This window comes from Leuresthes tenuis, unplaced genomic scaffold (assembly GCF_036924035.1).
Source record: "Leuresthes tenuis unplaced genomic scaffold, fLeuTen1.0.hap1 SCAF_5, whole genome shotgun sequence".
NCBI classification, from domain to species: domain Eukaryota; kingdom Metazoa; phylum Chordata; class Actinopteri; order Atheriniformes; family Atherinopsidae; genus Leuresthes; species Leuresthes tenuis.
In genome coordinates, this window is record NW_027325359.1 from 7261552 (window position 1) to 7282472 (window position 20921).

A 20921-nucleotide genomic window follows, 5' to 3' on the forward strand; every position below is an offset into this window, starting at 1 on the left:
TGTGTTGGGGGCACCTTACTCCTCAGTTTTACAGTTCTTGCCATGATTGATTAAAGTGGCGAGAAGGACAGAAAAATGCAGTTTTTTTTTAGTTGTGATGTTCTACGATCAATAAAATGTTCATATTGCAGTGAATGCAACTAAACAAGATCATATTCATGGATAAATTCACATACCGCATCAGCCCAAGAAACACAGAATCACCTGACTTTGTTTAATCTGAATGAGTAAATGCACCTGCAGAGTTAGCCAGGTCAGAGACGGAGAGTTCTAATAAACATCAGGGAAAGAAAGAGCAGACTGTGATACACATCTGCCAGGGTGCACATGCTGATGCTACATAAGGGCAGTTTCATTTATCGCACACATACGCAACAAACTCAGACGATACCTGTAGGGCCATTTAACTCACAAGGAACGCTGTCATGCTTCACTGAGAGACTGCAGTATACATTAAAATGCAGGAGGGCAGGCACAGCGCGCACACACTGCAAACACTCAGCGCAGTCACACCTGAGACCTTCCCCTACACACACAAAGGACCACAGCTAAGCAAGAAGGAACTCGGATGAAGTCAATTACAGTTCAAGCACCATTACTTCTGCAGCTCATCAATACTCCTTTCACAAGCTGCAGTGTAAACAGAGGCATGTTTTAGTCTCTGTCACTCATACATACACAAACACACATACGCACATACCAACCCTTCCAGAGTAAGGTAAGATGTGAGCATTGCCTGAATTTCTTCCTAGTTACTATATGTCTGTCTTTTTATCTCTCTAAAATGTTGAATTCTTTGTTATTCTTGTTGAACAAAATAATAATAAAAAAGAAAACAACATCTGTGATTCATTGATTTCAAAAAGATTATAGCCAAATCCACCCTGAAACTGAATTTCTTGATGTTTCTCCTTTGATCTTAGACAGGCAAATCAATACTGTGATCATGGACAACTATCAAGGCTGCATAGCAGCAAATCAATATGAAACCTAAGCTGTGGACTTGACTTTGTGGACTCAGCAGATGAGCTTAAACTGAACCTTGAAAAAGCTCATTATGTAAGTTCAAGATGCAAACCCACGTCTATCAACATTAATGACAATGAGAAAAATGGTATGATGTAATGCAAGCTGTTTGTAATGATATCATAACTTTACTTTTAGTGTATTTAATGCATTGTTAAATCTTACAACATACAAGACGTACAACAATGCCAAAACAATTTGAACACTTTCATAACATGTCAAGCTTTTGATATTCATGTTTATCTTCCAACAAATGTCAGTATCATTGTTCATTTTCATAGTAAGAGAAACAAGAAAAAAAGTGGCATGATGTGTAGAAGATTTTTTGTTTGTAAAGGTAAAAGTGTTTTCCCCTGCAGTAACTTCAGCGTTAGCTGACATCAGCAGTACCAGCTCCCAACATCAGTCAAGCATGACTGTTCTGCAGGCAGACTGCAGCTTTGAGGAAAAAGTACTGGAAAAGGATTCACGTTGATGTTATATTGTACTAAATATTGTACAGATAAGCAACAAAAATGTTAGGAAAAAAATGCACGGGTGCAAAGCAGAGAGACAAAAAATATTAAGCGACAGATACTGAAACATTGTCATAAAAGTAGTGGTAGTAATAAAACACCATCTGGGCTTGTACTTGTCACTAATCATCTGTAAGAGGAAGAAATCTATGCAGGTTATAAAATTGTTCTGCAGGAGAATAACAATTCAGTTGTGGCAGTGAAATTACCGTATGTGCTACTGTCTGTGCTGTGTAAGGTTGCACTGTTTACCCAAACCTACATCTGTGGATTGTGGGTATTGATTTAAAAGTAATTAGTTGGTTCAGTGTGACAGTATCATTTGATGATTAGAAGACTACTACAACATACATACAACATACATACAACATTTATTGATTCATAACTAATTGACTAAACTGATTATATTCGTTCATCCTAGATCCCCCCAGTAGAGAAAGAAGCACATATTATTTTTACAATTATATATCAAGATACAATGTAAATGTTGCCTGCCTCCCCCCTTTGCTATTGTTACAGGGGAGTAATCAATCATCTCAGTATGATGTCATTCTGCTAACCCTCCCCCATGCCGTTCAGCCCTCTTCCATTTGTACACTAGCTGCTCTGTGGCAACGAGTATCAGATCAAACTAGAAAATACCCGATAATTATCTTATGTTGGGAAAGATTATCAACAAAGACTCCTTGCAATCCATTTTCATTGTTTGGACCACAACTTTTGTACATTTTTCTAGATGTATGCATGCACTCTCATAGGACACAAGCGACACTTAAGTCACATGTATACACACCCACTTGGTACATCACATCATAGAGCAGTGATTTGATTAGTGCTGAATGAATCCCCTGGCTTGATCACAATGAGTCATCTGGTCTCCATCCTCAGTGGCAGGGTAATTGAATGAGGGACAGTAATGAAGAGACATAGAAGCAACATGAAGGGCAACTTGAGGTCTTTGCTTCTTTCTGTCTTCAGCTCAATGTTTTCTTGACTTTAAAACAACACCTTCATTATGATGCTATCAACATGACCACACAGGCCAAAGCGTGAACCACAAATATCCAGCTCTGTAAAAGTGCAATGATGTCATATTCTACGCAGGATCGGCCTCGTGCAGGAAACAGACAGAAAACATGCATGCTACGCGGTCACCTCGGGACTGTGAAGCTGTTAGCTGTCGTTCTCCCACTGCATACAGAGCAGACCCCTCCAGCATTATGAAGATAATCCACTTAGCCTCTGTCTGTGTCAAGATTCCAATTTACTGTGTTTTCTCTCAGCACAGTGTGCGAGGCCCAGTGTAACGGATAGCAAAATTGCATATTGATCAACTGCTTCTGAATGTGGAAAAGGACAACCATTCAGACAAGAGGTCTGTAAAATAAACAGAAAAGATACGGCAGACCAACTGTGCACACATTTTTTAAAAGCCTCATTCCCTTCTTTAATTCAATTTCCATTTGATGCATGTGCTAAATTTATGATGAATGCTGGATTAGCTAAATCAGAAAAAAGAAAAAGAGTCAAGCTTGTGAAATATTGCCAGATTTGTGTCTTTAATCATTGCTGTTGTTTACTTCCTCCACTCATTAGAAGGTGCAGATTAAATCTATCTATCTATCTAAACAGCTCATGTAATTACTGCTGAGGATAATCATTTATACACCTAAAATATTAATACATTAGTACACAGTGTGACAGGAAGTATGATCAATATTAATCTCTCACACACGAACAGATGCAAACACACATACGTAGTCTGCTAAACCCCCATTAATAATTAAGATTAGATCAAGCTAACATGTCAGCTTGAATGCAAATGCCATGGATTTTGCAAACAAATCACTGAGCTCTGAAATTAGTTAGATGTCAATGCTGCTCAGCTTGAATCTAAAGGAAATTTCACAACGGAACATATTCAAAGCATTTGTAGCAGTTATGAAGAAAGCCTCTGCAAGGAAAACACCAAAAGAACAAATTGTGTCCTTACTGAAGTGCATTGCTAATGCAGAATGGCTCTGAATGTTGAGAAAATTGTAGACGTGGAGCATTAATCATGAATGGAACAGTAACTGCAAAATTGCTTTGACAGCAAAGAATTTCAGCGCTATTAACTATGACAGCAAGAGCACTTGTCCAGGGACACCTTTCATACTAATATTAACATATGCAGCAAAGGAGTAAAGAGGAGTCAAGGGACACAAACTCTCAATGAGATGTAACTGTCAGCCAGCAGATGAACCCACTCATATTTCTGTATAAAAAAAAATACTAAAATCCCTTCAAGAGATGTCCTATGTGATGGGAGCCAACCTAAAACTGACAGTATTTGTTGTAAAGTGTCACTTTTTTAGACAGTAACAGCTGACTTTCATGTTCTCCTTTTCTAATTATTTGACCTCTATTACTGCCGTCATTCCTCACACCTCATTTTTTACCTTCCTTTCATGCTCTGTCCGTCATCTCTTGCACTTTTCTCCTGCCCTTCTCGTTAACACTGCTGTCTCACCCCAGCATGGACTGCATGGCCTATCGCCATAGTAACAGACAGCCATGACAGGTGGAGATAGCAGGTAGTGCGGCGATGCATGACTCCCTCTGGGACTGCAGAATGCCAACACTATAGAATAAAAATGAGCAGAACACACTTCCCTATACAAAGTACTCAGGTGTACAAGATTTACACTCAAGTCATCGAAGGTTAAAATGGATCAAAGCATTTTTTGTCCTCATATGTATTCTATGCATGCAGCAAAGCCACTCTGCCATTGTTTCACTGCTTAGCTGGACAGAGGGACTAGTGGAGTTCAATGACATTTAGCATGTTGTGTGTTTCTATTCCATTCATTTCTATGACTAGATCAGAAACATGGCAAGGTAAACTAGTCTGCTTTATGTCATCAAGGGATGAGACTGAACACTAACAAGATTCCACAAACCTTATTTATGGGTTGCAGCAAAACTATTCTCTCACTATTGGTCATTGATTTGATTTGGTCTTTAATATGGGGAATGATTAAATGCTGACCTTGTCTAGAACTAAAGTCCAGTGGCATAGATACTTGCGCTGCTGGCACAAAGTCTTTCTGCACACAAACATCACAAGAAACAAACGGTATGTCTTCAATCACATCAGATTGCAACATGCAGAGACCTTATGATCAGCAGCACATTGTCTGGAACAAATATTTTCCCAATGTGTTTGAACACGAGGAGTCGCTTATTGGACAGAAATTCTGAACAATTCTTTTGTTTGGAAAGCAGGTTCTGCATCTCACAAGAATTTTAGCCTTGTAGATAGTAGTAAAGGGGAGGAGCAAACTAGCAATAAGCCCTTTAATGTCAGCTGACAGCTCACCTCCTGCTTTAGTGGCTGCATGGGCATTTGCCATGAGGAGAAAGTGATAAGAGAGAAAAGAGTAGAAGAAAAATAAATAAAATAGGAGTAACAGTCTCTTACAGCCCTGTGGGACTCACCATGAGCAAGCACACGGCTGATTCAGGGATGAGTTGGACAGCCATTATGGGATCCTCCAATAAATTTGTGTGGAAAGGGAATGTCGGTCACCAATCTCGTAGATGAACCCTTTTCCTTGTCCTCTTCGTTCTTCTTGATCTGAGTAGATTCACTCAGGAAGAAAGCTCACCTCTGTCCAGGTGGAGACCTGCAGACCTTTGACTGGTCCTCCCACTCTGTGTCCTTATAATCACCCTGTCCTATATCTCATTCAGTCCTGTAGGCTGTCTCTGAGCTCCAACTGTAATTCCACACTCTCGGGAGAGCCTGCGACTCCCCAGTCTCTCTGCGACTCTTCAGACTGGGCAAAAATCAATGCTTCCTCTTCCAGTTTTTGATGTGAGAGCGCAGACCCCCCCCTCCCCTCACACCTCCTTTCACTTTTAAAACACTCCCTGCGGACCCCAAACCCTCCTCCCCCAAACCCCCGTGACTCTAGCGCCTCTTGCTAAATGCTCCCCTCCCTCTGGTGCTGCCTTCTGCCTCCCTTTTTCACTGTGCAAGCTTCACAACACAAAGCACATCCCGGCATACACGTGGTTCTTCAGTCTACCTGCTTTCTTCGACTGTGCCCTTTCACTGCTCCAGAGGATGTAACTTGGCTGCATCAGTGATACTCTCCAATCTAAATAACTCTCCCACTGTGGTGGAAAGGAAGACGTTCACCTCAGCTCTCCACTCAGGAATCCAGTGCAGAGAGCTCCCCTTTACCCTAATTCCCAGCCTCATGTATCATTAGCATAAAAACAGCGGCAAAAAGGGGAGAATATCATAGACCGTTTCTAAAGAGCAGATGATGATGGAAAAGCCAGCAAGGAGGAGAGAGATGTGGCGTTGAGAGCAGCCACTAGGTTCACACTGAACTGAGCGTAAATGAAGGTGGGTGGGGAGAGAGGGATGGAAATGCAGAGAGCAAGAGCAGACCGCGCCTATCAATGCTGACTGAAGCAGTACGGCAGGATCAGTGTGAATGAATACTCATCAGCTCACTGAATGAAAAGGGTTTACACTTGTAATCATGCTTAGATGCTTTTGCCTTTGTTAAAGTGAATATAAACTCCCATATAACTCTTTGTGGCTTTTGGAATTGTGTATTTTTTGTTTATTTTAGATATTTTTTATTATTTAGATATTATTTTTCTATTGCTGTGACATAAATAAAATTAGCCTGGAACTTAACATGAAATGTTTGTAAAATTGTTGTTGAGAAGAAACTGTGATTGAACAACTGATTTCTTCTATAGCAGTGGAAGCAAGGTTTAGTGCAACAAAGTTGCTCTTGTGTAATCATTTATTTTTCTGAGTAGTGATGTAAGTGTATATATTTTTCTGTACATACAAGTTTTAGAGCTGTACACATTATCAACAAATCACAAAGATTCCCTGGAACTGTACTTTTTCTTGGGCAGAATGGTTGCATTTTACACATATTCAGACAAATGTATACATCATGATACATATGTAATATGATTTATGTCTCTTTGTCAAATTGCACATTGACCAGGCAATTGTCCCACCCTGCTCTCTTCAGGCAGCTGATGTGTGTCCAAAACCTGACACTTTGCGCTTCATTCAGCCAAATTGTAGTAACGAGCCACTTTACATTCTCAGTAACGTTGCAAGGATGGAAAAAGTAATTAATTAGATTACTCGTTACTGAAAAAAATAACGCCGTTAGTAATGCCATTATATTCTAACGCCGTTATTACCAACACCTGATAGTGACCTAAAAACAATCTTTGTCTCATCTGTCCATCAAACCTGCCCTTGTGATCAGTTGCACACTTTAGTCATAGTTGGAGATGAACAGAAGCAACTCAATTCATGGAGATATGAAAGTTGCTTGTCTATAGACAGTAACACAAGGGTTGCAACAGCTTTAGCTCATGGCCTACTGATGCCTTTGCAACCCCTGGATTGATTTGGACTATTCAAACCAGTCTCCTCTCAACTGAGGGTGACAGTTCAAGTCTTCCTTCAGACACTGGTAAAGTATCTGCGCCTTCAGCGTTGTGTGCTTAACACACAGTTGTTTAAGCTGATCATCTTTAAGTCAGCAATTATTTAGAAATGGATCCAGATGATAATTTTGAACTCTACATTCTTCTTTCTAAGAGCTCCACCAAGCTCCTTGGACTTTCTTCTTGTAGGAGTGTTGGCTAATGAGTGCACTCAAACAACCAGTTTTAAAACTGCTGCCAAGAAGCTACCAGCTGTAAAGATGAAACCACCAAGTTTAAAGATCTTTTTCCATCTGGAACTAGTGTTTATTATTGTTCTTATTGTTTAGCATATTTTTTTCTGGATTTAGTTTGTAAACATGTTTTCTCAACTTCTTTCTTACAGCTTTTTTGCATGTCTTTTGTTCTGCTTATTGGCTTAACTCCTTGTTCATATTAAGAAAAAACATCCATCCTACAGTGAACTGAAACTTGACGTACGAGATCTGAAATCTATAAGCACATTAATATGTTAGTTTTCTTTCTTTTGGCACCAATCAGATAACGCATGAGAAAAAAAAAAGGGGGGGAATGGAAAAACAGCACCACAAACTTCCTCGAAAGGGTGTGTCTCTATCACTCCAAGAAACATTTTTATCTTATTTATATTGTAAAGATGTTCAAGTTTGATCCTGTTGCAGCTTTTGCTGTATGGTTCTATTCTGTCATTTCATGCTGAAGTTTCATTTGGAGCAGTTTCTTTTACTCTAAGTTCACTGTACTAGCTCAAGTTTTTTTTCTTCCCCCATTTCAATCCCGCCCCTTATGCTGTAGCTCGACGCAGCTCAAAGTACAGAAACAGGAAACTGGAACTTGTAGCCTCTCGTTTTCTCACAGTTCTGTTCAAAACTAGTTCTTGAAACCTTTTATGGATAACTTCTTGTGGAGATACACGGTGAGTAGAAGCCAACTCTCTAACTATGTAATCAGAGAATCGTGCTGAAGGAAAAAGTGTGTCACTAACTTTATGCTGCTCTCATGTTCATGTGAAAGCAAAGGTAAACAAAGTACAAAGAGTATTTTCAGTGTGGTGCTTACAGGGAAATATACAAGAATTAATCAAACTGTTTTACTAAAGTTTATTTTCTTTTTTGAAAGATCTCTTTATTCTTGAATTTTCAATAGATTATCAAGTTGCAAGCAGTCTGCCTGAAGTCAGCAGGAGATGGCACTGCTGAGCCGTGAGCATATTGGTAATAACCTCCTCGGAGAGAATTGGGAGTGTATTGGCACTGGAGGATTTGGTGATGTCTATAAAACGAAGCACAAAAGTTTGGGGCTTGACATGGCCATTAAGTTAGTTCGTCAGGACCCTAGGTAAATTCTTTTTCACCACTTTTCTGAACACAGTTTGAATTTGTCTTGCTTTATCAATGCTCATTCAGTTAACAGTTAGCTATCTCATTCCAGCTCCATCATGCCCCAAAAGAAGGCACTGTATGAGGAGGCTTCCCATATGAATAATGCATCCTTTGACTTTGTGCTGAGGATTTATGGTATTTACCAGGGATGCCCACCAGTTGAAGGATTGTCAGTGCAACAAGGAATTGTCATGGAGTTTATGGAAAGAGGCTCTATTGAGACCTTACAGAAGGCCTTATTTGACACAGAGGCAGATAAGGGCATCCCACCTCCATGGCCATTGGCGTTCCGTTTGGCTCATCAAGTGGCTCTGGGAATGAACTTCCTCCATTCCATTGGCCTTTTACACCAGGATCTAAAGCCAAGCAATGTATTGCTGAATGATGACCTAAATGCGAAGGTAAACTGTCATGGAAGCTATAAGGTTTCTATTAAACTAAAAGTTATATTGACTAATGTATTTTCCCCCTTTTTGTTTATAGCTGGGAGACTTCGGTCTGTCCAGGGTTTCTGCAAGTGTTTTGAACAGTGATCAAACAGCAGCTGGAATTATTGGTGGCACTGTAAAGTACATGCCACCTGAGGCTTTTAATTTAGCATATAAACCTGTTCGTGCCTTTGACATATACAGGTAAACATTGAATAATACTTCTATGAAGCTAAAAGTTAAAGTAAGTTAAAAACTCATTGTAATCTAAAATCAACTGCTTTTCTCTATTCCTTTCAGCTATGGTATCCTTCTCTGGTCTATCTTTGCTGGTGAGGAACCATATCAAGGTACAAATAATTTATTTGATTTCTTATCATAGTTTTATTGAGTAAAAGTAACATCTACAATTTAACTCCTAACCAGATAATCACATCCATGTTTTTTTGGACACTTCTTATGTGCACATACCTACTCTGCTTTGCTTATATGCCTTTACTGTATTGAACCTTAGGTGCTGATTTGAAGCTTGTGGAATTTAGAATCCCCAAAGGGGACAGACCTGACTGTGAAGGACTTTACCAGAAAGATGTAGAGGGATTGAAGGACCTGCTTGACCTCATGAGGAAGTGCTGGGATACAGAGCCGTCTAAGAGGCCCATCTTCAGTGGTACAAATACATGTTTTTCATAGTAAATACATGCTTATTGACACTATTTCAGATAATTTACTGTATAATACTGTATAACAGTAGACTGAGATGGTTTTTTATCAGTACTTGTAATACATATATTATCTGTTAAGCTATTATCCATTAATGCATGTTGATCCCTCTATACACTGTACCCTCTGATGTGAAATTTGGCTTTGTTTCAGAGATCCACGAAGTCACTGACAGCGTGTTCTCAAAGCACAAGAAGCATATTCGTCATGCTGTCAATGAAGTCTTGCAAAAACTGGTATAAATTGTAATTTTAGAAAAGGAAACTGAGGACTGACAAGCCTTGTTTTTTTCTTATTGTCCAATAAATGATTTTCCTCCCTGTTTCAGGACTCACCAATGAGTGGCCAACAATCTAAGTCAAGAGTGGCAAGCAGTTGGACTTCAACAACATCAGGTAGACTGTCTAATGTGTGCTGGATATGTTTCTACTAATTCCTTATCATCAACAATAAATCTAATCCAGATGTTTCCTTATCTTTTTCAGAAGAGCCAATGTCGGTCGATGTTGTGGATTATCCTGCATTTCCATCACAGGTGTACTTTGTTCACTTGAAAATCAAATCAAATCTTAGAACATGACATCCTTTTTGTAAAAAAAAAAATTCCAATGGGAACAGACATAGTCTCAGTGGTTTGTAAGTACATTATATCAGATCTCATTAGGTAACCAAGTAAATCAGCACAAACAAAAGTCAAATGTAAGTGTGCATCTGTTCATTCTGCTATCTGGTATATTACACAGTACAGCCTAACACGCCTTTTTTTTTTCCAGCTGACTGTTAAAGAGAAAGGTATGTACCATTCCTCTATTTTACAATAACAATTCTCTGTATCAGGAAATTACATCAATGTTTGAGGAAGATGTCATTTTCAATTAAACCTTTACATGTTTTTATTCTTCTCCTTTTTGCAAATAGCAAAATTTGTTGATGACAAAATGCCAGATTTAGTACAAGACACCAGCCAGGTAATGGCAATAATAGATGAGGTTAGACACATGATCCACAAGGAAGCCTACTCAATGATCAAAGCTGAAAAGACAACCCAGGATAAAATGAGAGCACTCTATGACGGACCATTTCGTTCAGGGGGAGAGGAGCTCAAAGCAGCCGTCTATGATGTCCTTAAAAAGCACGAGCCCCAGCTGATGAGGACGCTAGGTACGATTTGCTCTTGTAGGTCACACAGGATTTAAGATCTTTGATTAGTCAATCAGCTTTTTAATATAACTCTCTTTCTCCTCAGATGGCTAACTCCAGCACAGTTGTGGTCTCCCTGCATTTATGGACAAAGTGTCAGAGACTATCTCTGCCTTAAATTTTTTTACCTTTATTTTTTTTACCATTTGTTTTACTTATTATACATGAAGTCATTAAGCCTTTGTGAACAACAATTTAGAAATGTGCATCTCAAAAACATCTCTGTTAAACTGAATATAGATTTCTGACACGCTAACTACACACTTCCCAACACCTCTTCATAAAACTTCAAAACAATATGACTGTTTCCCACTGGACCCCCACCTCTCTCTTTTATACCAATTCAAACACATTTTTCAGACACTAGAAATCACCTTGAAGGTAAATGTATTATGAATATATGAAGAAATTGTTGAGAACTGATGTAACAAAACAGCATCACTGCAAAGTGAAATAAAAATCCACCAAGTTGTGCTTTTATAGCCTTTTATACATAGCATGTATTACATCACATCCTACAACAGTATTGTTAAAAATCTTGAACTCTGTAAAAAACTGAATAAACTGGTGATATTGATTGGTTTATTACACAGGAGGCTTGCTTGATGTTTTGTTCTGAAATATTTTACAATTATAAACATTTTGTGTCCTCACTTTGTTCTTCCTTTTTTAATATTTTTTCAATGGGCAATAGTTTCAGTGTCAGTGACATGTATGTGTAATTGATTATTTGAGGGGGTGGGGGGTTATTGTTCGTTTTGCTCTAGTGGTTGAGAAACAGGGAGACGTGGACCTGGAAAGAGACAGGGACTGTGTAAGAGGCTTTTCTGGTTCAATCCCTCTGTAACTGTCACAAGCAGTAAGTCAGTCACCTGCAGATGATGGCATTGCAGGAAACAAAGCGACTCTCCTGCTGGGGTTTTGTTTATAGGTCCATTGGACAGTACCACCACACTCAATTATGAACTGACTGAAAACTGACTGAAAAATTCAATGGCAACAGAAAAGACTTGCATGAGTATTTTGTTTTGGATGCGGTCTTAATGCAGCAACAGGTATTGTGAAAATGTGGCAAACAGTTTATAACCTGTGTTGTTACACAGTTATGACAGAAAGCATGAAGCACATGTGTGTTGAGACACAAACAACTGCTAAATGCAACAAGATGGTGCATGTCTTGCACGTGCATACAGTCTTGTAAATGTCTGTCAGTCATGCTTGCGGTGTAACAGGGTTTGACCTCTGTCTCATTCACAGCTTTGTCTCCTTGTGTTCTACAAGAGTACATATACAGGTTCACACCATGCTAGTCCTTGGAGGGAAAAGTGTTCAAGCGTCATCTTGACCCATCCTTCTGCCTTGGCCCTACTTCCCCACTCCACCCTACACACCCACTTCACCCCACCCCATCCTGCTTTAAAGCTCCCAATCCTCTTTGTGGGAGAGTGACGTCTGCTACTGTCAGAAACAGAGTTAAGCTCTACAGGCACCAGGAGAAGAGAGAGGAGGGAAGCTCCCAGCCTTAGGGATAACCAAGCTGAACTGGGCTTCCTCTGGGACAAATCTATGCCACCTAAGCTAGACCTGCTGCTCATTCCTCCAGCTGGGGACCACAATTCGGTGTAACACGATACTTACCTTCAGTTAAAAACTCTCTCCCCTAGCCTGAGGGCCTTGATTGCTTCTGGGGATAATTGCTTTCAAACTGGAACATAAACTCTCCTACAGGGAAAACAACATTAAGGATATTTTTGCAGCGGCATCTTCACTTTTTTTCATACAGGTAATTCTTATTTGCCACCATACCCCTGTAAACTGTTTCTTTTCAACTCCGGCTCAAACAATTAAACAGCTGGCAAGAAAGCTTTCGTCCATAACCGGTGTGTCTGAAAGGTGTGAACATGCGCTCAAATCATTCTGGGTCTGTAAGTGCTTCTAACAGAACAGCAAATTGATTGTATGTCCGTTGGGCTCTGCTGAGGCCATCCTTTACTCGTAGTGTGAGCGTGATTACATTTGTCTGTATGAAACAAGTCAGAAGTACTTGAAGAGTGTGGGTGAGGTGAGGGAGGGCTGTGGAGATCAGACTCCTGGAATTACTAAAGATGGAAAGTCATGGTTATGACCGATTTGGAGATGCGGAGAGGGACAATTACCAGATTGACTACCGAAGAATTGTAGGAGACATGGAACCAGCATGGCCTCGCATCTCAAACAGGGACGTGGCCTGTACCCAGCCAACGTCACATGGACATGGTCATGAGACTGCTGCCCAACGATACAGCGCCACACGTATCCAAGCTGGGTATGAACCGGAGAGGTGAGTCTCTACATTTTTCCACATTCTCTAAATGCAGTAACGGTCTGAAATTTTGAACACTGTATCTTCAGTCACAGCTGAGATGTTTTTACTTTCTCGTAGCAAGTGGCTGCATGCTTTTACAAGCCCATTTGCAACCTGGGCAGCTGACCAAATCCTCTTACCTGCTGTACTGCCGTCACAGGTGTATAGAAGGAGTTTCCATTGACAAGGACGTGCTCCTTTTGCTAGCAATTCCTGTCTCATCTCCTGATCTGATGACAGCATATGTCAAGCAGAGGTCAAGACGGAGATAAACAACATGTTTTGCGTATTATATAAAGTGATTAAAAGAAACATAATATCTCTCTTAGTGACATTTGGTGCTGACTGAAATACACTGCTTGCATCTACAAGAAGTAATTTGTAAAAAAAATCACTGTATTCAGAGTATACAACTAAGGTACATTAATATCACCTTACATCTATTCTTAATTTGTGAAAAAGTTTCATCTTTTCATTGGCATTATAATTGAATGGTTATGTGTGGTAGTAAGGTATTCACATGGTCACCTGTTTGTTGTGTGCATTTTGCTTTTTTCTATTCCAGCATGGCTGACTACTTGATCAGTGGTGGCACAGGTTACGTCCCTGAGGACGGACTCACAGCACAACAGCTTTTTGCTATTGGTGATGGGCTTACATACAAGTAAGAAATCTGTATAAAAACATGCATTTAATGACGTGTTTGTGACACTACTAACTTGCTGAGACAGATGCAGGTGTACACATGGTGCATGTACATTCTCAGAAACTCATACGCTAATGCAATGTCTTCCATTAAATGTTTATTAATAACAGCGATGACACATCTGCTTGGGTTTTATATGGAGGATTATCATGAGTAATTCTACTTTCAAGGATTCTGAATGGTGTCACAGACATTAAAAGCAACGTGTGCATGTGTGTGTGTGTGTGTGTGTGTGTGTGTGAGTGTGCACATCAGTGTGTTAATGGGTGTCAGGGTAGTTTCCTTAATGGAGGCTATGTGTGTGGTTTATCTGTGTGCAAAGGATAAGTGCAGAGCATTTCAGTGGGCTGAAAGCATACAGATTATTCCACCTCTCGGTCAGCTATAACACCGTGTTTTTCAAAGAAAGTGAACAATTATTCATCATAATCATGATTATTGTCCAAATAACACAGAAATAAGGCAATATTTAGTGAGATTGCCATGTGCAGACGATGGGGATGTTATTGCATTAGTTGTTACTTTGAGCTTTAGAGTTACAGGCAAGAGCTGCAGTCATTATTTGCCTATGATTGGGTGGCATCCAGTGAACTTTTAAAAAGTGGTATTCCATGTGAAATTATAAAGCGCAGACACTTGAGGGCTTCAAATAAACTTCAACATTTCATTCATAAATGTGATCATTGAGTGTTATATAAAGGCTTCTCCCTTTGGAATAGAGTCAGTTTTGCCTTAACAACTTCATTTATTGACATATGTTGTTCACATTTTTATTTGGCATACTTGTGAATAAGAGTTACAAATGGAATTCCTTGTGATGCGCTTTATTTGAGCACCACAGGTACAAAGTACCCTTTTCCCCCTTACTTACAACTGTTGGTTGTTTGGCAGTCACTGTCATGAATCATATTTGTTTTTAATCTAATATATTAAATACTGTACCGTGTTGAGGAAAAATCATGATCTACTGTCTCACATCTGTTTCCTCTGTGCTTTCAGTGACTTCTTAATCCTTCCTGGTTTCATAGATTTCACTTCTGATGAGGTGGTGGGTATCATCACACTGTATGATATATCACAAGCCATTTACATGCTGTTTCATGGTCCCCAGCATGTTGTTTTTTCATGTGCTGTAGCAGCTGATATTGTCTTTATCTTAAGGGAGGCTACAACTGGAATTAAACGTGTCAGGGTTGTAGTTTTTGTCAGTTGTGACGCAAGTTGAGTTCTATAACATAATGTGGATGACTATTAGCTCTGCCAGGCAAAGGGAGACAGGTTTGCTTGGATTCTGGAATATACAGTATATCCATTGTTCATTTATTAATTTTTTGCCTAGATTTCAATTAATCCAGGCTTCAAAACTATTTTTGAAACTATTTGAAAAATATATCTTATCTAATCTGATTTTATTTAGCTGATATTGCTGCTGATGTTGCATTTTTGTCATCCCCACACTTTGCTGTGTTCCTTAATAAGGATGCATAAGCACAGAGTTGTTTATTAGCCTTGCTTTGTTTTCAAGCTCTGCTGGGACATAAAATTAATTTCATACCCTGGTCACATGGGTGGTTGCTGGATAGCAGATGTTCAAAACAAATGCACACCTGCGCCTTTTGACTCTCATCAGGTGAATTCAGCAAATCCTAATTAGTCCAAACTGGACTTTTGGCTCATTGTATGGCAAAATAAAAAGTAATATAAATTCTTATTTAACAAATGTGTTGCTTCTGTGCTGTGGTAGATGCAACCTTGCAGGAATCTTGTTTGTAAGGAAGCAGGATTAGGTCAAACATTTTAGATTCGATTTGCATAAAGTGTCACTCTGTCTTAGGACGACATTTCTGTTTCTGAATGCATCCCATTTTAAAGGATCTGACGTCAGCACTGACAAGAAAGATCACCCTGAAGACACCTCTCATTTCGTCTCCCATGGATACAGTCACAGAGTCATCCATGGCCATTGCCATGGCAGTGAGTACAAACACTAAACAGTGATATGTACAAAATGCTTATCTGTGCAGTGAGGCGTCAACCACAATTTTGAAAAAAATCCCCTCTAATTACTGATTAATGTGGGATTTTCTTTCCTTTATTTCTCTGACTTCAATTTCGTTGGTTTCAGCTGATGGGTGGCATTGGAATAATCCATCATAACTGTACTGCTGAGTTCCAGGCAAATGAGGTGCGCAAAGTCAAGGTAAGAAAGAAAAGTCAACACAGGAGTGTGTTTAGAATACAGAAAGCAAATGATCTGTGACACCGAGGAACTGGACAGCCATGAATACAATGCATATTTAAAAAAATGCTGAGCTTCTCAATCCATCAATGCTTGTGTTTTTGTTGTTGCCAGAAATTTGAGCAGGGCTTCATTACAGACCCGGTGGTAATGAGTCCCCATCACACAATAGGGGACGTATTTGAAGCTAAGATACACCATGGTTTCTCTGGGATGCCGGTGACAGAGACTGGCAAAATGGGGAGCAAGTTGGTTGGCATAGTGACCTCCAGAGATATAGACTTTTTGTCTGAGAAGGACCATGACAAACCTTTAGTAGAGGTAAATGAGAACCTGTTAAGATTGTAATGCTTTTTCAAAAAGTTATTTATTTTTGTTGCAAGAACCATGATGCCACATAGGTGTGCAGATCTCCATTACACACTGTTCACTTTTTTATATAGGCCATGACAAGAAGAGAAGACCTTGTCGTTGCACCAGCTGGAGTCACACTAAAAGAGGCTAATGATATACTGCAACGAAGCAAAAAAGGTAAATGCTTCAGGAAGTCTTTCAGCTGTGAAAGAAGGAATCTACATCTTTATTTTTAACTCTTCCCAATCTGACTCTCTTAGGTAAGCTCCCCATTGTAAATGACAATGATGAGCTGGTTGCCATTATTGCAAGAACTGACTTAAAGAAGAACAGAGATTATCCTGTGGCTTCCAAGGACTCACGTAAACAGCTGCTGTGTGGGGCTGCCATTGGTACCAGGGACGACGATAAATACAGACTGGACCTCCTTGTGCAGGCTGGGGTGGATGTGGTAGTGCTGGTGAGTTTGGAACACTGTTTGATAAAGATTTTGGTCAGTTAATAATAGGTGCTCCGAAAAGGACTCTCTCTGTGATACTTAAGTTTACATTTTATTATTATCCTGGAAAGGGCTTGGCCGAGAGACAAAAATATGTCTTTGCATTTCTTTCGGGTAATACTCTGCTTTAAAACCTCACCTATTTGTCATTTCCTTAAAAGCCTTTTTTTCAAAATTAACTCAGGATCACGTTAAGATCCTAATTTTTCAGAGAAATCTTGTTTGTCAAATCAGTTTCAAATTTACAAGTCAATCAATTTCTATAGAAAGGACTCATTTAAGAAAAAAAAGAAAAGCATCTTTTATGTAGGGAGTATAAAAACGACAAAAGCTGGCTCCTTGGATTTATACTGAATGTTTTTCCTTCACTGAAATCCATGATCAATTTAGAATTAACAAAATATAGTAAGTCGACTAACATGAGAAATCCTTTTTCACTTACCTTTATTCAGATGCTGCCAAATTTGAAACAGACATTATTTGAATAGTAGGTATCAGTTGTTCTGAAAGTCTTATGTCAAACGATGAGTCCACAGAGACGTACAGTGTTTAGCTGAAATCAGCGGAGCAAGCATTTGATGTTTTTAATCTATTCCACTGGTGCATCACAGTTTACAAAAGTATTTGGTAACACAAAAAAAAAGCAATTAGATTCACATGATTTCTAGCACCAGATCTCAGCCCCAAACTCTTTAAGTTTGAATAGACAATTAATACATCAGCTTTGCACATATCATCCAACTGCATGAACTGGTGAAAAGGTTTGAGGTAAACGACATCTGTCCAGTTTCCAATCGTCTTCGGATATTAAAAAGTCCAGTTTTCAAATCCCTTTTTGGACATGCTTTACTTTTGAATTGGATAGTTAATGTATGTTATGTTTTCTTGTGTTTCCTGATGTCACTAAATACTAAATAGCTCAAATGCGTCGACTGCTAGCAGCTATGTGTTAATACTGATTTTATGGTACATTTTATGGTAAGGGTTGAATGAAAGCTGTTACTTTTTGCTTTCTTTATGCCAAATGATTGTTTCATACCAATAGAATTATAGACAAGCTATACACAAGTATACTGAATTGGTGTTTCATATAAAAATCTTTCATCTTAAATCATCTTTCATATAAAAACGTGCTTTTATTACAGGACTCTTCCCAAGGAAACTCAGTGTATCAAATCAACATGATAAACTACATCAAACAGAAATATTCCGATCTACAAGTGGTTGGAGGCAATGGTTAGACCACTTTCTTCTCTAAAACCTTTCTTCTACATTGCCTACACTGCCTTGTATAAAAGTCTCACCAAAATGTTTTCGTCCTCAGAGAGTTCTTTTCTGTTCTTCTGTCTCTCTCTAGTGGTGACAGCTGCTCAGGCTAAAAACCTCATAGATGCTGGTGTGGATGCTCTGAGGGTTGGCATGGGATGTGGCTCCATCTGTATTACCCAGGAAGGTACATTAAGAGCACTGTGAACGTTGGCTGGTACCTCTTTGAGTAGAGCTACAGAAAATGAGAGCATGTATGATAACACAGGGGCACTTGATGTTTTAATCTCGATTGTATCGGAGATATTTTACTGCTAACAACGAAGTCATGTTCTTGTTCTTCAGTAATGGCATGTGGAAGGCCCCAAGGTACATCTGTCTACAAGGTTGCAGAGTACGCCAGACGTTTCGGAGTTCCAGTAATTGCTGATGGAGGCATTCAGACTGTTGGGCATGTGGTAAAGGCTCTCTCTCTGGGAGCATCTACGGGTAGGAGAAGGAAGACGGAGTATTAAAACTAATGTCATTTGCTTTTGGATCAATTTGTTCCTTTGAACAAACAGATTAATTTTTCCAAACAATAATTTCTTTATTTTAAGCTTATGTGTTATAGTCTTTGTGGCCCTGTCATGTTGTGAGTGACGGCATTCCACTTTTCCAATCACGCTTTCATCTCTAGTGATGATGGGGTCTTTGCTTGCCGCAACCACTGAGGCACCGGGAGAATATTTCTTCTCAGACGGCGTGCGTCTGAAGAAGTACAGAGGAATGGGCTCCTTGGATGCCATGGAGAAAAATAACAGTCAAAAACGTTACTTTAGGTATGCAGATTGTCTTAGAGACTTCCCTTGTTTTGTAAAAATGTAGAAAATGACAGAATATTACTATAATACCTTTATCTCTTTCTGTATGTGCATTGTATTTTCGCTTCCAGTGAGGGAGATAAGGTGAAGGTGGCTCAAGGGGTCTCAGGATCAGTACAAGATAAAGGATCCATCCAAAAGTTTGTTCCATACCTCATTGCTGGTATACAGCATGGCTGTCAAGACATAGGGGCTAAGAGTTTGTCCATTTTACGGTAAGTGTAAAACTGTGGGTGTTTTTCCTCTCTTTGTAGATTTTTGTGAGTCTGTAGCTGTGTGTGTACGGGATTTCAGGTCAATGATGTATTCGGGAGAGTTGAAGTTTGAGAAGCGAACCATGTCTGCACAGATGGAAGGAGGAGTTCATGGCCTCCACTCGTAAGTCTGAACCATGATCTTTATCTTTCCTGTGCAGCCTCTGTTCTTCGAGGTGTCTTTTTTCTGTATTTCCCTTTTTGTGCCATATATCTTAGTTGCACCGATCGTTAAGTAAAATCTCGTCCCGTCTTTTTACCTGTGCTGAACAGCATAAAAACTGTCTTCTCTCTTCTTTTCTTTCTCATGCTCTCATATTAGATATTCTTTTGTGCCATGTAAGTACACGCATGTTGTTGTCTTACTTCCATCCATCTTTCCTTCATTCATATACTTTGAAGATGGTTCCTGTGGGAGTGAAATATCTGTTTATTGTCTCTTTCCAATCCAAATGTAGTTACGAGAAGTGGCTTTAATGAGTCAGGAGCAAAAGGAAACACACGATCAGGACCCAGCATCCCTTCCCCTGCTGCTATGACCAGGTGCAATGGACGCATGTGACCAAGCTACCAAACACGAAGTTGCCATTGCATCTACTCATCTACAATCTAGAACTGCTCTATTGTCCTTTGACACCCTACTTTTTTGCTTCTTTTTCTAAACTCTGTTGAGACAAATCATTTGTCATTTCCACAGAAATTGGAGAAAAGACAGATGCTGTGAAGACAAATTCATCTCATGTTTTGGTGCATTTTTCGGTAAAATGAGAAGAAAAAAAAAGCCACCTGCGCCTAACTGTCAGTGTTCTCATGACCTGAACTGGACGATTTTACAGATAGCAGTGTGACGTTGGGTGTCCCAGAGCGTCAAAATGTATGTCATAGTTCCAAAGACTTCAGCAGAAGCACCAATTTTCACATGTTTCAGCATTTTATTAAGCTAATGTAGTGCTAAGAAGAAACTCAATAACAGAATTCTGTAGGAGTTTTTTTTTTAAATAGTTTTTTATTGCAATACAAATAAAAGGCATGACAAAAACATAATATACTGAAAGGGACTTCAGAGAAAAAGCTGACAGTGTTGAGCCATAAACAAATTACTTAGACAGTAATGAAAAAAATATATAAATTGAGAAAAAAATATATGAAAGCAATTGATATAAGAAAAAGATGACTGAGAAAATGTTGTCAAATAGTGTGTATTCATGTTGATTTGGTGTGTGTGCAAAATTATAACAGGGCATTTAAGAACGTGTGTGCACCCTCTCCCTGCAGTTGCTTCAATTAATAAATAAATAAGTAATTAAAATATTTTTCTAGCAATAACACAGACTCTCCCTCAACTCATTAGCAATGAACATGTAAGGTACCAAGACAACGGGAGGGCTCATGGAGGGTCACTTGATTGTGGTTTGGCATTGCTTTTCTCGTGGTTAGATTGAAGTTTTATTCTATTTTACTGTCAGTCATTACCGTCACCTGTTTGGTTTCTATGAGTGGTGACATATATTGGGAGTTGTCCTCAGATCCAGACGCTGACCCACTGCCTGGCGGTTCCCACCAAGACAGCCACCCCATCCTAAAGAGGTGTCTATCTGTAAGTTAAACCAGAAGCCAACCATC

The 20921-nt window shown here is 39.3% G+C and overlaps 3 protein-coding genes across 4 annotated transcripts in view; 2 read left to right on the forward strand and 1 right to left on the reverse strand.

The window, feature by feature from the left end:
- Positions 1-5402, reverse strand: part of frmd4a (FERM domain containing 4A) — a 91650-nt gene extending 86248 nt beyond the window's left edge. The window contains exon 1 of the mRNA XM_072385689.1: positions 5022-5402. Within this exon, the coding sequence (XP_072241790.1) occupies positions 5022-5066 (45 nt within the window). The 5' untranslated portion in view covers positions 5067-5402. The remainder of the gene's footprint in view (positions 1-5021) is intronic.
- Positions 5403-7819: 2417 nt separating this feature from the next.
- Positions 7820-10951, forward strand: LOC140307008 (receptor-interacting serine/threonine-protein kinase 3-like). 2 transcript variants are annotated; one of them, XM_072385692.1, is made up of 12 exons: positions 7820-7956; positions 8160-8378; positions 8472-8823; positions 8906-9054; positions 9151-9200; positions 9365-9520; positions 9727-9809; positions 9902-9968; positions 10059-10108; positions 10347-10365; positions 10492-10734; positions 10820-10951. In XM_072385692.1, the coding sequence occupies exons 2-12, from the start codon at positions 8227-8229 to the stop codon at positions 10825-10827; spliced, it is 1329 nt and encodes a 442-aa protein (XP_072241793.1). In that variant the 5' UTR covers positions 7820-7956; positions 8160-8226; the 3' UTR covers positions 10828-10951. The 2 variants fall into 2 exon arrangements, with proteins under 2 accessions (XP_072241793.1, XP_072241794.1); XM_072385693.1 differs by having other exon boundaries at positions 8187-8378.
- Positions 10952-12841: 1890 nt separating this feature from the next.
- Positions 12842-19910, forward strand: impdh1a (IMP (inosine 5'-monophosphate) dehydrogenase 1a). The gene is made up of 16 exons (XM_072385205.1): positions 12842-13093; positions 13683-13781; positions 14823-14871; positions 15696-15797; positions 15949-16023; positions 16177-16383; positions 16506-16593; positions 16677-16876; positions 18061-18151; positions 18273-18368; positions 18527-18670; positions 18861-19002; positions 19116-19259; positions 19339-19422; positions 19621-19637; positions 19757-19910. Exons 1-16 carry the CDS (start codon positions 12879-12881, stop codon positions 19858-19860), a joined length of 1857 nt encoding a protein of 618 aa, XP_072241306.1. The 5' UTR covers positions 12842-12878; the 3' UTR covers positions 19861-19910.
- Positions 19911-20921: the final 1011 nt, after the last annotated feature.